The 17,238-nt window shown below is 39.5% G+C and overlaps 1 protein-coding gene across 1 annotated transcript in view; it reads right to left on the bottom strand.

Annotated features, from left to right (window-relative positions):
• Positions 1–17,238, bottom strand: part of LOC104927451 (metabotropic glutamate receptor 4) — a 168,388-nt gene that overhangs the window by 51,242 nt on the left and 99,908 nt on the right. Inside the window, exon 3 of the mRNA XM_027288319.1 lies at positions 3,002–3,218. Within this exon, the coding sequence (XP_027144120.1) occupies positions 3,002–3,218 (217 nt within the window). The remainder of the gene's footprint in view (positions 1–3,001; positions 3,219–17,238) is intronic.

The following is a 17,238-nucleotide window of genomic DNA, read 5'->3' as shown; positions in this document are numbered from 1 at the left end:
CAGTCCTACGTACGATGCCTCATGATTCGGATCATGAACAAGTTGACTAAGTTGACCGCTTTTAAAACTGGATCATGTCCAAGCATGATCCAGTTTAAAAAGCGGTACAAACACATGGTTTTCATGAGGTACATGGAGGAAGAAGGGCTTTAACAATGGGTTTTTTCATAAATCATAAATGATTTATGTATTTGTTTGTTTAATCTATTTATTTTCTATTTCTCTATCTCTTTTTTTGTAAATATGTATTACTTAGAAATGTATGTTTGGGGAGTAAGATTATTAATTGAATAGTGGAGAAGGGGTAGGTTTAAATAAGCATATGCTTCATCCCACTCCTTTTCAGACATGTTGGGTTCACATTATCACTTTTTGTATTGTTATTGTTATTGTTGTTTTGACTATTTTAATTGGATTTGTTTGTTTTTCAGTTCACTTTGTTGTGTTACCTGCACATGTTCGAAATAACCTACCTACCTAGTCAGTCCCCTAGATGTTTACCTACCTGTCTCAGTGTTGGAGTTGCTATTACAGACTATTTTAAGCGCCCACAGGTAGAGATATCACACCAATCAAACTACAGTAAAGTCATCGGGAGTACCAAAAATTATGGCGGGGAGCGGTTCACATGGAAACTGGACACAAAAGAGAGAAACGTGTCATTTTGTTCAATAAAAACCGGAGAGGCGATGTTATTTTTATCCTTCTTCAACATGCCCAAATCTGCCATTCAAAGCTAAAATGAGTTTTCATCAACACGCAAAGCCACACAGTGAAAAGGGGGCCACTCTGACATTAGGTGGATGAGACTGCTGCTCGGTATGGCCTTTGGCTGGTTAATGAGATAGAACATTTGGCCAGTTCTGATCTGGCTGTTTTATTATGTGAGCAGACAACTGCAGAACCCATTTAGCAGCCAAATACCTGTGGCTTTGATTTTGACAGAGCTGCCTGCTTGTCCTCTGCGTCTCTCTCGGATAATCAATCAAAGGCTGAATTGGAGGAGAGCACGTGGGAATGAAACAATACTTCAGCATGTAAAACAAAAAAAAAGACGTTTGTAAATGTTTACCAAAAATTCACTCATCGACGTCGAGTTTAAAGGAGCTGCCGATGGGCTGACTTGACAGATACTTGTCTGAATTCGTGTTTACAATTCAAAGACAGCGGAAAGAGTGCTGTGTTTGTCTCTAAACAATGACTTTCCCTGCGTGGTTGACAGTTTTTGGCTGACATGCTGTCTTTTTATTGTCAGGTGGTTAAATCAAGTGTCAGTATAATTTAAGAAAGTGCTCTATACACGAGAGTTTGCTCAAAACATTAGTCTTTCCTCTGTTGTGGCCCCCCTCAATAAATACAGTAGTACACGCTTTTAGAAACCACATCAGATGTCCTCGTTTGACCTTCTGTCTTGAGACTTTCGAAACGAGAAGCCTCCTCTTCTTGTAGTTTCTCTTTTGTCTTGACATCTTTTCTAATTTCTAATTAACGTGTGACCTCGGGAGGCACACTGAACTGTGAGATGACATCAACAAACGCAATACAATCCCGTTGGAAAATATAAAAGCTGTCGACGGGAACAGGTGGAATATGAAGTTTGCAGGGCTTTTAAGCATTCATGATTCAGTTAGGGCTTGATTTAATGAAAGGCTGCGTGAATGTGGTTGGGAGTGAATCGGAGGCACCTTCAGGGATTCTCCACCTGGCTCAGTGAAACATTGTGAGCATAAGAAAGCAGCTGATCCAAAGAGCTGTGAGCTGACTGGTGACTGTAGTGAGTATTCATTGTTCATCCCAATAACAAACAATGAATACTAAACTTACATTTACAAGGCTACAAGTTGTCTTCATTACAGGCACCAACTGTAGGATATTAATCATTTGAGAATCACTTCCTAGACACAAATTCAAAGAATTATCAGGGCCTTTACATGGCTGTAGATGCAAGGACTGTCATTGATGGGAATCTTGGGATTCTACAGTCATATACCAAACTATAAAAATTATACGCAGGGTTATGTCAGGTAACGCCATCTTCTTTGAAAGTTGCGGGAACATGGATGTATCCAAGAAGACAAAATGCTGAAATCACACTGTGCTTATATTATGTTGGATTGTGGACTGGACTGTTGGGCCAATAGGCAGCTGAGCTGGACAGTCTGGAAGGCTCTGCAGGAGTAAACTGCTGCTGGAGCTTTTCCAGGACGACTGATGATAGGCAGAAGCCGAGAGCTGGCAGGAAAGAAAGGCATTCTGTGGCACAGAGAGTACTGGACATGTCGGTAGTGATTACGTTCTGCTTCAGAAAGGGTCAGGGGTCAGACTGAGAATGTGTGCCGGCAGCTTCCTGCGCCAAAATGACTGTATTCCCAACGCGGTACAATGCCAACGCCTTCTATTGCTCAGGGCTAGCTCTGCAGCCTCACTTTCACACTGTCACTGCTTCTCAATATCTAAAAACTATAATTCAATTGCATCTACGGTATGCACTTGTGTAGCAGATGAAGAATTCCCTGGAGATTGGGAAGAGTTGGGCGACTAGTACTAGCACAGGTAGGAACAGAATCAAGATTCAACAGTTTAAGCCAAAGAAAATATGTAGATATACAGTAAGTCCTAGTTGCACCAAGAAGTGCCAGCGTCAGATCCCAGTGTCATCCCAAGACGTCTGTGCTGTTCTTTTCAATTTACTGGCTGGTTTCCATAACCTGTTGCAGAATTACTTGCCTATAATATTTTACAGAAAAATGTATAAACTATTTCTTCATATTTAGTTCATCAAATGTTAATGAATGTTTAAATTACAACATAAAAGATCCTTCAGCAGCTAGCACTGCTTTCTAAGTAGCAATTCTCAGGTTAAATTAAATGTAGCATTCATAATGAAGTAAATCACTGAATCTGTAATTCAATTGATTTGTTTACTTAGTAAGTTTCATGACATACACATAACGAGAACCACTTTCACAGTCAGTCTAAATAAACATAGAAAGACACCCACCATCCTCTCGAGACTTTTGAATGAACGCATCGACGCCACTTTCTCCATAGTTTCCCTCAGAAGCAACCGTGGAGACGTAGTTCCAGCGCATGGCTTTGACGATGTCTACCATGGCCTGGGCCTGGTAAGTGTCTGGTGGCACCACCCGGGAGAAGAAGTCGTAGCGGGTGTTATCGCTCAGCTCTGGAGCCGTGGAGGCGTAGCTCACCTGAGGGATCTGTGAGAGGAGAAGAGAGAGTGTAAATGAGATGTGTGGTTACACACTGAATAATATCCACTGTGGAAATTGATCACGTATGTAGCAGGGAGGTTTGTTGCAGTTTCATGGGCAAATACATGATGCATCGACGTGATGTTGCTTACTTACTGTTTACTTGTTTACAGCTAGTTTTTGAGACTGGAAGATTATAAAGAATACATCCTGATTGTGTTACTTCTAACAGTTTGAATAAAAGTAGAACCATATGAGATCAAATGGATGGAAGTTAGGTAGGTTAAACTTATAACCAAGCTATGACAAGCTACTAAGAGACGCAGAACTATCAGGCACTTTGATGCACATTAACAAGAAATCTTGAAGGTGTCTATATAACGCTGCAGGATGCCATAAGAGGAAGCCACACTTTTTTAACCTCATAGTTTATTTTAAAGATCACACTGCATTTACTTGACAAAATTACTAAACACGAGCACATCTGCCACTCTGACTAAGGAGTGATCTGTCAGTGCAAATGGATAAAAGCCTAATTTTCACTGTTCTGCCTTGTGCTGAATATAAAACGAGACATCATTAACACCTTCCAAACACCTTTGTACAACACTTTATTTCAGTCTGCTCGATCCCACCTTCATGACGTCAAAGCAGTGCGGGAAAAAAGAAGAGAAAATAATTGCTACCAAAAGGGAGTGAAACACCGTGTGTAAAGGGACAAAAGTTCTGCCTGCCATCAACGCAGACATGAAGTGAGCAAACATGGAAGGGGTCGGGTGCACCTTAGCCCGCTGTTACCAGCCAAGTCATCCGACTGCTGCCAGTCCGCAAGGGTGCAGACACAACACATGCCTGTCAAGGTCTGTGTGTCTAACTGCATCCCAGAAGGAAATGTGCACAAGGCATGTCAGCCTCCAGCATCAATGTCATTCGGTGCTCACAGTTCATGAAGCAGCATAAATTGCACAAGCTGAAAATCAGAGACGATGAGCAACACAGAAATACAGTGTGGAGACGCCGACGCAGAGTGATGCACTTCAGTTCAGGGGGGCCGACATGCAACATGTACACGGTCCAAAAGCCTTTCCTCTTCTTTAAAAAAGGGGATCGGGTTAACAAGGTGCTCCTGACTGGCATCGCAATTCATTATCTATAAAGCGAAGCCTGCGCTGAAGCACAACTCTTAAATGTAATTGTAACATGACACAAGAGGACATCTCTTGCATCCATTCATTACAAGTTGTGCACCCGTTGCCCCTTATTCTGGGTCTATATGGATTCCTGTGGCAATAAAAAAAAAAAAAAAAAAAGAAAGTCGGTGTTGAGTTACGTGAGTTGTTGAGGAGCTGTAGGTCACGGGTACAGACTGAACAGCTGTGCTCCTGACACGGGCTACAGCAACAAGCAGGGAGCACAGTAGTGGCGGGATCAGTGCAGTGCTACAGCTGACTACATCAAAGGCCTCCGCTGTGTTGAAGTGAGAGAAAAAGGAAAGGATGATTTCACTTCCACGGTGGTGCGTCTGCAGTTAGTGCAGCGAATATTGGTATTACTGAATTGTGCTTTGATGTAGCATTGCTTGATTTTAAAGACTCTAAGTGGGTAAAGTTAGGTTAGGTGGGTAACTTATTGCAAATTCGGATTCATAAAAAACACAGAGAGCCCATGGATTTTCTAAATGGCAAGAAAATAACATTCGGCAGATTTCAGTGTGTTTTTTTAAGTGTCACACTCAGCTTATCTCTTCATCCGCACGTCTCTCCACCTCAGGAGGGATGCTCAAAGGTGACAGTGTTTGTCAAAGTCCCCAGAGCACCGCGGAGGCGCCATGACAAACAGTGATCGGAAAGGATGAGCAATATTTCATTCACATGTCAGTCATCGGATGAAAAGGCGCAGTCAAAGTCAAATATTCTGATCTCATCAAAAAAAAGTGTCAAGTTCTATTGTAGTGTATAAATGTGGGTATTAAAGTATTAAACTTATCGGGACTGTTATATCTTTCATTTGTTAACATTATATCCTGCTGTCTGTGTATTATTTTCAATATTTTGACGGTAAAAATAATACACGATTAAGACCTTTTCGAAAAGGCAGGAGTGCCTTCAGGACAAGTAGTCTACTTTAATACCGGGCTGGTTCATACACACTGAAAGATGTCCACCCACTGACTCATACGCTTAGTTTAAAGCAGCTGCCACTCTCGCTTTCTGCTGCCTTTTATCAACCGTGGGGAATCGGGACCCAAAAAAAAAAAAAAGAATTGCATCAGCATTAAAAGTGTCGATATTTGAAGTTAAACCATGAAATACATTATCAAATGTCATAAAATCTGGTCAGTTAACTTCCTTAACTGTGCAGCATAGGAAGATCACAGAAGCCATGACAGCTATAAATCTGAAACAACTTGAGCAAGCAAAAGACGAGATTACATACCAACTAAGAGTTTCCCGCTAGAGGCGGCTTCTGAAAGACTTCTGTCGAGTTAAACCTTTTATGAGAGACGCATGGGAAGACGAGCATAACTCTGGAAACTGCACACGCCAACTGAAGCTGTTTTTTTTTTACATGTCGCAAATGTGTTTTCAAGCTGATTTGTTCAGTGTATGTTGTGACATAATTCACTATCTCAAGATTATCTTCGATGTGTTCAGTTTAAGAACTTGGAGAATGACAGATATTTGGTGATTACATACCAAATAACAATGAAGACTGTGCTCAGTAATTGAAAATTAGATTTATAAAACTCTTTACTACACTCTGTACTAGAAATAATATCAAAATAGATGTTTTGCCGTTGTTTTTTTAAATTTCTCTCTTTTTTTGTGTTTTTAATTTCTCTGCTGTCATGTATCGCGGTGCTGCTGCTGTGTGACGTGTCTGCTCCCATATCAGACAAATAAGTGGGAGCTGCAGTGAAGCTACCCCTCTGTTGTATTTTTCACCTGAGGGATTTTCACTGCTGTAACAATCACGCAATTTCAGTGTTCTGTCAAGAAGCAGGACAGACGGAGCTTATCGTGTTTGTGTTGGCGAGATTTCTTGCTCACTGGACTATAGCTTATAGGCCCGAACAGTGTGCTGCTTCTAATAGAGCACAGTCATCTCTTAGCATTGACTCAAGAAATTAAATTCCTCAGCACCGAGGCTTTCTCTGATCTCCCTTTGGAGAATCAAAAGAAAAGGGATTGGGAGGAAAAAATAAAGGTGTGATAGGTTGCAGAAAAAACAAGAATGTGCCATATGCAAGGAGAGAATATCCTGGCAGGGGTTCGACATCGTATGAAAGCTTCACTGTGCAGCTGAATTCAAGATGGCACACTATACTCAAAGCCAGATTTAGTGGTAAAGATCTTTGTAGGTTGTTCAAAAACATTCTCACAGCTTCATTTTAGTGATGCTGTGTGCACTTACCATCTGTTTAGGCTGAGACTAAAGCAGCTGAGCTTCCTCTGATGTGAACTCTTTGTGACCATACACATACAGGGAGGAGACCAATACATTATACCTCCCCACACCCCTCAGCTTCAACCTGAACCCCCCTCACCCCAAAACTATTAATTTAATTGCTAATGGGCTTGGGAGATGTGTTTAATTGCTGTGATGTGAGTCTCAAGCAGATTTTTGATGCCGATTTAATGTTCAGATCGCTTGCTTTAAATAACTGTGCCTTTTTTTAAAAATTCAATGAGCTCATTTGGCACTGCATCAATGCAGGAGTAATGATGCTCATTAGAACTGTACAGAAATATTATACATCTGTAGTGTTTGCCGCGGAAGAGAAATCAAAAGCTTTCGTCGGGCTCTGGAAATGTTTCAGTAAATACTTCCTGCAAATAAAAACAGAAAGGAAAAAAGTAATGTGTTCGTCTTTGCACGAGCGTGCTCATGCTCTGTGAGATGTTGATATTTCATCTAAGAAGACTGAGGTGAAGCAAAAAAAACTGAGGCATAAAAACCCAAGAGTGGTGGTTATGGTATGTGATGTTTTTAGGACATTAGATTGCTAAGACCATGAACTGTCGGAGAACGATGACTGACCGTCTCCCAAACAGAGACTGTCCAGTTTCGCAACTGTAACTCGGCACAACAGGCTGCTGGATTTTTAGAGATGTCAAAGTAATAGGCTTTGCAGTAAGAGCAAAACTTGCTATGTCAAGAATTTGAAGGTCTTGTCTTGCTCCGTCCTGCTATTCATTTGGTTTGGAAACTAAATAGGTCCCCTAGTTTTCTTGTAAACAGAGAAAAGTTCTGTTTAGCCTGTAACCAATGACAACAAACGGGGACCCACTCATGCAAAAACGGCTCCATAGAAATACTAAAAATCTGCAAGTTTGTCAAAGTCATAAGTCCTCATCATGAACGCCTTACGTCGTATTATACCAACAAGTGTAAGTCAAAGCTGTGTTGCTGTCCGAATGTTTTTTTTATTCACCTCTCAATACATTTTAATTGCATTTTTTATTCATAACACTATAATATAATACGAGGGCTGATTAGCTTTACCCTCCAATACAAGAACAATTAAGCTCTGTTTATGTTGCCTTTTTGCCTTGGAGGCTGTAATTTTTGAAGCATTATGTGGTCATTACAAACACATTCCAGACCTTTATCGTTTTGAAAAAAAGTCAGCTGGAGTCTAGACAGATGGTATAAATCTTCCATTGGCTGTGTGTATTTCACGTGGCATTCTCCTCCCCTTTGGCTATGTAGTTAGTCCATGTCGTGTTTTTAAAAGTTCATCCAGGCCATACACCTACATGCTGAAATTCTTTCATATTCAGTCTAGGCATAGATGGAGGCCTTTACTGCTTTTTGCACTTCTGGTTAGGTGTCTGAGTACCTGTACTCGGTGCAATGAAAATAAAGTTGAATCTAATGTAATCTACACCTGATAAAATCGGATCAATTGTGATTTCAGGTGGCAAAATCAACAGTTATGGCTGCAAACGAGTGGCTGATTTTTGTTTTCTTCTTTGTCAAACTGAAGAGCTATTGTTTCAAAAGTTACCATTGTAAACATGTGGTAAACATGCCACGGGACAACAATAGAAACCTTGATAGATGTAGCACCAGTAACGAAGAGGGGTGGGTCATTTCCATCTCTTTGCCTGTCGGTATCCTTGAGGGAAATTGCACGAGTAACCCCCCTAAATGGTGCAATAAGCTTCTACTTTACATAATTTTACACCTGGTTTTCATGTTCATTTAGAGGCAAATGTACTTAATGTGTTCGCTCTCACAGGGGCCCCAGAGAGCCAAATGGCTGACACATGCCAGCACCTTCAGGCACGCAGTCTAGTTGTCACCATTCAATTAAGGAGAGGCTGAATATAACACTGGATGTTATCCAAGCTGACGCCTTCAGTCACTGTACCCTGCAGTGTGGATTTAGTTAAACAATGCTCTTCCTGGCAATACTGATTGATCAAAGTATTGTGTTGCGGAGAATTTTTTATGTGCTTTCTTATTTTCAGCTACTCGACAGTTCCAGTGTTCGTGTCATTAAGACACTTCACTTCTGCCAAGTGGGAAAAGGTTGCTTTCTCTACAGCCTGGCTTGACACCGTGACTAACTGCAGAACCAATCTGCTGAGTCATAAAGCGCATTGAAATCTTTTCAACCCATTGTTACTGAGATCAATACGGTGAGACTAAAGTGAACAATGCGAGCTCCACACAGACTTTGTGCATGGTATTACTGGATTCATGTTTCCCAACATTCCCTGTTTACACAAATCTCTCATACGTCCTCTGGAATGGATGAATAGCTTCTTGAGAATTGTTTTTATATGGCAGTGCTTTGTGCCTTCTCCAGCATTGCTGTATTACATTTCTGTGCACATGTTCTCCTTTGAAATTGTTATTTTTAACTGTTATAGTGTATCATATAGCAGCGGTTAGTAATTATAAATAGTAATTATTGATCATAACATGCCCATTTTAGTGCACAGCCTGAAATGTAATCTGTGTATCTCTGTGTATTCTGGTTGGATTACATCTAGCAGTGACAGACTGCTGTCTCACTAGACAGTTACAACCTTAGCCGTATTAAAACGCCAAGTAACTGCTTGTAAAATGGCTTTTAGCCGTTTAAATGACTTGTTCGGTTACTCTATTAATGTGTTTATCGTCCTTCTAACAATTCGTCCATTTTGCTTTGCTCGTTACACTTTCTGCTCAAACCTCACTTTAATTGGGTTGAGGGCAGCCAGTGTGCCATGATAAAAATAATAAGTCTACTCAAGAGAAATGTATGGAGCCCAGGAGGTGTCATGCAGATTTAATAATTCGTGTGCACGGATTACTTAATTTGTGCTCTCAGTTTCATAACCACTCGGGTTATTCAGTGACATAATAGGTTAGATTCATTAATCTAATGCGTGACAGACTGTGAAAGTGTAGAACAAAGTGCAAAAAGGCTAAATTCAACATACAAGAAAGGTATTTGATACAACTAAACCCGCACAGATTTCAGCTCTTGCCTCACAAACAGAAACACCTCATGTTCAGACATTGTCCTGTGTTCAGTCAAGTAAACCTATATATCGAACTTCTCTTGGCCTCATTGTTGGGAGAGCTTAAAAGCAGGGGCTCTCACGCTGAAGACAATATTAAATTGAAAATACAAATAACTAATTCAAGAGCATGAATTATTAAATCAGAAACACAAAATTGTTTTTCTTTCTGCGTGACCCCTCCTGGGCTTCAGAGAAAGGTAACTGGAGCAGGACTACACTTGCTGACTGTAGTCAGTAGATTTTAGCTGGCTAGCAGCATAACATTAGCTGTGTGAACTTAAACACAACTTTCGTGTTCTTTAATAAAAGTTTTTGGGTCAACAGACGCTTAGGATGCACAAGACAGCGCGTTCCTAATTGTCCGGATAAATGGGAAAGGTTTGCATCAGGTTGGGGGCGACAGAGATGGAGGAGGAGAAGAAAGAGAGAATTTAATTCAATTCTTTATAGATCCAGGAGACTCTAAAGCCCCAGACAGACTGTCAACAAATGCATTTATTGTTCTCAGTAGGTGGAAGCAAAATGGAGACATTAAGAGTTGTGTTAAAACACTTTTGGCACTGCTCCCAGCTTCAGTTCCCTGTGAAAGTCCGCTGACAACTTGACAGCTTGACAGTGATACACTTGAAAAATGTGGAGGTTTTGTGCATGTGCATGGAAGTTTGTGTCTATGTGAATTAAAATGTCACAAGTCACTTGCTATTTGCTACCTAGCGCTCTATATTTGCCCTTCAACATTTGATTCCAAATTCAACAATACGTAAAAACGCCCATGGCATGAACATTACTACAAATCCCACAGTGCAATGTGTCACATTTGATAGATAACAATCATTACATGTCATGTAAAACTACACCTGTCAGTGATTATGTAAAAATGATGAGTCATTAGTGTCCAGAACTACATTTTCTGCTCAGTGTAGAGTAAAATACTGAGTGTCTGTTATAGTGGATGATAGGGAGACTTGCTAGACAAGTAAATACATCTGAATGAAGATATCCCATGACTGGAGGTGTTCATCACCCCAATATTGTTTTATTGGGTGCTCTGCGAGCGTGCTGTACTTATATTTGAGCTTAAAAACACATTCGTTTGCACATATTTGAAACATTTTCCATCCTGTACTGTAAAAGCCCTCCCTGAGCAAGTGTATCACTTAACCATGTTGCATTCCCACTTCAGTTTAATACAGTTTTCTTCACAGTAAAGTCTGTCGATCTCACCACACACATAAAATCCAACAGAGGCAGGATTCATCTCTACTGTTCCACTGACGCAATCCACATTTCCTCTCCATACAGGAGCTCAGCCCATCCAAACAAACAATAGAGAAAAAAAAAGCACCCAATATATGAAGTCAGTCATAGTGGCAGCATTATTATGTTTTCCTAAGAAACACTAAAAAATAATGTGCTACATCTCAATGACTCCCTGCTTCCCTCTCCTTAGCACTCACTGTTTAGATCTGTGACAGCCATGTTTACAGGGTACGGGCGATGACAGATGTTGTACAGTATACATGCTGTATGTTAAATAAGGGTTTTGTTAAGACTTAGATGAGTCTTCTGTCGAACTGAAATCTGTGGAAAGTAGATAGATATATTGCATGTGATGATTTGGCTGAGTTTTAAAGCTGTATTTTACATTGGAAAGGACTAACTTGTGATGTGCTCGGTGCAAACAGTTTCATGTTCAATTTAATTTTTGAAAATAAAAGCAAAGCAGCTTCAAGTGTGTGTGGAACTCATTTATAATGTAAAATCCTCTGAATCAGTGTTTCCAAATGCAGTTGGTGGCCTTTCATAAACAGTGATGCATCACTGTTCCTTATTGTTATTCTTGTTTTTCCGTATTTTTGTCGTATCACTGCAGTTTTATGCTGAGTTTTTGCAAATGAGCCTCAGTGGTAGATTAAACATATTGTTAATAAGGAAGAGGGATCTGAAAAAGCTTATCCGTTAAGGAGAACAACTCATTTACATGTTTGAAGGTTGGCACTTAATTTATTAATCAGGTGATGTGTTATGTGAGCTCCACTTAATTGTTTTCACCGCAGCAGTTTCTCTGATTGGTTTGTGTTCTGGCACCAAAATACCCCCAGGTCTCTTCCACTTCAGTGTTCCAAGGTCTGATTTGCAACTTTTGCAGTTATGAAAGCCCTGGATTTGTTATGTTGTACAAACCAGTCTACACCAACTGTTTTTGTCATTGTTCGTTTATTCCATTGTACACTTTCTCTCACACACACACACATACACACACATGCACACATACTAAACGCAGTGCAAAACAGTAGCCATCAGCCATTTCTGCATTGTTACAGTTTGCATAAATCTTTGTATATCTGGAATAAGAAAAAAGACAGGCAATACTAGATAAGAATTTATTTCCCATTCCTCCCGCGGTGGGCTGTTCCATTTGATTTTCAACCTTTTGTCACATGTAGGTAGCTCATTTTTCATACTTTGCCTTCGCCAAAACAAAAAAAAAATGTCACAGCTGAATATAATATTTGATGGACCCTGACACTTATTGTTCCCTTTTTCTGAAAGCTACCCAGTGCTGCTCCTACGCAGGGTTGTTATTCTGTTTGTTAAGCTGTGACAATCATTAATTTGGGCAGTGGCAACTGTGATTAATTATCTCATTACAAATTGAATTATTACTTGCGTTAAACATGCAAATGATCCCGGCTAAAGGTTGCGAGATTTGAACTAAACGACATTTGTGATTAATGAATCCCTGCATAAACCATAATGCACTTGTTTACTGCAAAATCTGAAAGGAAGTTGTAAAGATTGCAGTTAATGCTCAAGTTTGAGTGATCCTCCCTCCGGTAATGCTGAATTAGTGTCAAATATAAACTGAATGTATCAAAATACTGCTGAAATTTTTAAATGTGGACATAAAAATCACTCTGAATCTCAAGCGATTGATGTTTTATCAAGTGAAAAGCTAGACTCTTGTATGAGAGCTCTGGGAGACTCACAACATATGATTATTAAATGTAAAATATGAAATGTGTGGATGTATTTGCAATAGATATCTCTTTTGTATTCTACATCCCTGAACCGGTGCCCTCCTTTGTCTCTTCTCCTTGGGCAACAGACATTTTGTACTGCACTGGTTAAAAAGACATCAGTGGAGGGAAGAAAAGGGAACTTCACAGCAGCGCCTTGGGATATGAATGGATTTAATATTTCTGGGGAAGATTCAAAACGAGTCTTGCACACTATGTCAGATTCATACTTTATTCATCGATCTGGGTTGATCTAAAAAAAAGTGACTTAAACATTATGAGGTCAGTGGTCCACAAACCCCTTACAGTTGAAGTGCCTGTTGTTCCCGCATATGGACCATAAATTCTTGAAGAATTTTAACTTAAATTTATTGCATGGCTTCACATCACTGAGGACTGCCGGTTTGAACCAATGACGCTGCAGCAGTGACTGAGCCACTTCACAACTCCTTTGTATAATTCTATGCCTGATTCATTCTTCTGTATCACTGATTTATGACCTTAAAGAAAATCCAGCCCAAGCCAGTTCATTAAAGTGTGTATTTGGACCTGTAAGTTTGTCGGCAGTAGCCATAAATATGATCAGTAGGCACAGGCATTTGTTGACAGACAGCAGTGTTATCAGTAAAACTGGTGATAACGGCCAGAGGATGGAGCTAATTAAAAATAATGAGCTTGCAACGAATCACATATTACTGAGCACATACCCCTAACCTAATGGGAAATGTCATGTTAGAAATAAAGACACGTATCTTCTACATATTCAGATGGACTCATTTATAGCACTTTATTTGAAATACGGCTATTTTTTTACCAGTTCCATTTCCTGCTGCATTATAAGTGTGAAATGTATTCTACATTATTCTGTGATGGAAAGGCAGCAAACGATATGTTTTGTAATACACCAGGACTGCAAGTACAGTAAAATTATATTTTCCTTAATATCAGTAACCATAAACCCATAAACAGTCAACTTTCCAATATTTTAGTCTGTCCAGAAAGTTTTTTTACAGAAGCAAAATAGACTGTTTGTGGAGTTTCTGGTAGCAAATAACAAGATTTGTATTCCAAGTTTTTTTTGTTTTGTTTTGTTTTTATGGAGCTGCACGGATGTGATTTAGCTTTATGGAAGCAGTTGTATTGTGTATTATATTATTAGCATGTTGAGCGAGGCCCTGCACTGACTGAAGCAATCACCACTGATCAAAAAGCAAACACAATCTTGCCTATTAATGCCTTTTATAATATGATGAACAGTTTTAGCCATAGCATGGCTCCAGATATGCCAACAACAGTTGGTCAGTAGATCCATCCACCAGTTGGTCGTTTTTGCACCAAAACTTTTGTGGTCTTGTACCGTAGAGAAAGATTCCCAACTACCATGGTGATCCTGTGACGCCACTACCAGAGTTGACATTTTTAGCCTTTAAATATCCTGCCAACATATTAGTGTTACAGTATGTAATATTAATGTAAAATTTACAATGTAAGCCACTGAAAAATGATTTGGTATTTGACTCAAATGTTGCTCTAAGGATGTAGGAACACTGGTTGGTTACTGCTAAACTGATGTATCCAAAAGAAAAATAACTTTCTATGGATTTTTGTGTTTTAACTGTATTAAATTTTGGGACTTTGGGGCCCCGTAGTGGTACTAGAAAAATATACTGTGGCAGACAGTACTGCGAAATACTGCACAGTACATTATATTTTTCCTACTGATACCACGGGGTAGTATGGAAAGATGGACTCCATGAATAATTCAACCTTGTAAGTCGAGAAATGACAACATTCATCATATCTAGAATAGGTGAAGACATAACAATCTAAAGTGATTGGGAATTCAGATAAGTATCCCCTGCAGGTGGACCGCAGGGAGCCATTTCGAAAAAAAGATTTGCACATTTACATTATCAGCTCCATTTACAGAGGGTATGTCCCAAATCTCTCCTTCATTGCTCGCTTCTCCTTTCTCTCACCGCTACTTATTCTGCTTCAGGAATCAGGGGTGAGATAAGGTAAAGCCGGATGGGAGGCAGATGGAGAGGCCGTGTTAACATATCTGTTTTAGCATGAAAGATGAGATGTCAATTAATAATGACCGTGCTTCTAAGGTGCCTCTAAAAGAAACATTTTATTCAGTATGTATTAAAGTAAAGCTGCCGTCAGCTTTCAAGCCACTCTACCTTGAACGTTTATGTGAGAACTCATAACTTAGGAATGGCTCATTGAGGTATATTCACCCATATGGAAATGTATTTAAAACAAAAGTAACACTCTACAGCTACCTAAAATACACACAATATGCTAGTATATGACTATATAGACTATCATTAAAATGCATGCTGTTAGAATACAGTGTATAATGTTCAGTTTGCTTTCATCAAATGCCATTCATCATCGGCCTCCTTCTGATTAATCTTCCTGAAATATTTCATATGGGATAACGTTCAAAGAAAATCAGTATGATAGCATAATTTTTCTTCATTTGACTTCCACCATTATAACACTTGCTCAGAATAGCTGGCTGTCTGAGTGGGTGTTAATCCGCACACGTGAGAAAATAATCCTGTGTTCTCAGCGTCCTTGTTGTTCATGCACACAGTGGGGAAACCACACTAGGTTAGGCTATGTGGGTTAGTATAGAGTATATATACATACCCTGGGGAAGGTACCCAAGCAGACCATTTTGAAGTCAAGTGCCATCACAGCTATAAAATTTTCAGTGGATGTAGCTTAAATAAACTTACATTCACTCCATTTCTCTTTCAGCTGCCTCTTCTTTACAGTACAAATACCTGTACAGTGTCAGAGTAAGCACATTACCCTGAACTGTTCTCCAACTGGTCAGGTATGCATAAATGATGAACACAAAGTTCAAATATTTGTGTCTCAGGAGCCGTATTCTATTAATTAAGCTTCCCAGCATGCATGGATCGGCCATATTTCACCTTCATAAAAGGCTAAACATGTAAAACGTGTTAGTGAGCTTTTTCCATGGAGGAAAACGTAATCTAAGGGGGATAAAATGGCTCATTTCAGAGGGAGGACTAAAGATAAATAGAGGTCAGAGAGAGACCACAGGGTCCCGGTTGTTCTGTTCACAAAGACAAAATAAAAAGCCAAGCAAAATTGAATCAAGGGTGTAACATGAAGACTTGTCCCAAGTGAACAAGGTAAACAAGTGTTGTTGTTGTTGATGTGAAGAGCAGAAATTGGAGCTCACTTCTATCAACCAGCAAGCCAGTCTCAAGCACCTCTTAATAAATCTGTGTCAGCAGGGAGATGTAAACCCCAACAGCAAACCTTAAAAAGAACACACACACACACACACACACACACACACACACACACACACACACACACACAAAATAAGATAGGGCTTTGACTTAATTATTCCCATCAGTGGAGAACCAGCATCAAAAAAAAAGCAGGCATGTATAATTTCCTGCCTACATTTTAACTAAAATCATTCACCACAGAATTCCACCTGCAGGATTAGGCAGCACTGAGGTCAGTGTAATATATTTTGCGTTAATCTCATCAAAGATTAATGTAGGCTACATGCCTTATGCTGCAACTTTTAAAACTGTAAGGGAACAAACAAAATAGTTCAGATCTAATTTAGTCTCATAAATGTGGGAAAACCTACTCCAGGCGACTTCCTGTTCCTTTAAGCAAAATATTAATTGTGTTTATTTTTTACTGCAGTAACCTAACACCTCTTGCAGTTTGGGAGTTTGTTCAAGAGAGGCTCTTTCTCCGCTTGGTGCATCGGTTAGGTGTACATATTTCCAGACAATATGGGTCACTGGTATTTTGAATGTATCCCCATAAGAATTACGACGCGTTGCGGTGTGAAAGATAAAAGAATATACATCACATGGAAAGTGTCAGAACACAGTGGTCCTTGTACTTTGTTCCTAAAAATGAGTGATGGTGTTTTCTGTGCACAGTGTGTCCTTGATCCTTACCTGAATGTTCAGGAAGGAGCCCAGACTCAAAGCGCAAAGCTACTTAACAATAGATTGGTTGTTATATATTTATGATGTTATTCCACATCCCCCCTTCCCTTTTCTACATTTAAAACAGCTCCCATGTGGGGTATAAATTAAAATTCCTTTTGAGACGCCAAACAGATAAAAACATTGGAAACAAAAACACTGGAGTCTTTCGAGGAAATGGCTTCACCAGTGTAGTAATATCACTTGTTTCTTTAAATGTCAGTCTGGACTAAGTCTTCCCTTTTAGGCTGAAAGGAAGCACCCAATCTCTTGTTTATTCTATTAGTGGTTGCAGTATTTGGTTGTAAAATGTCATAAAATACATCATAATCTATTTATGTCAGACTTTAGGTAGACTAAATGAAAGAAACACCTGTCAGTATAATGCAATACAGTTCAAGCAGCAACTGTCTAAAACAGTTTAAATATTATTTATTGTAACTATATATGTTCTTCCCTCTATGAATGGTTTATTGCAGTA

Source organism: Larimichthys crocea, chromosome XV (genome assembly GCF_000972845.2).
Source record: "Larimichthys crocea isolate SSNF chromosome XV, L_crocea_2.0, whole genome shotgun sequence".
Taxonomy (NCBI): Eukaryota; Metazoa; Chordata; class Actinopteri; family Sciaenidae; genus Larimichthys; species Larimichthys crocea.
Note: the sequence above shows the minus strand (reverse complement) of the source record. Positions and strands in the feature narration are given on the sequence as shown.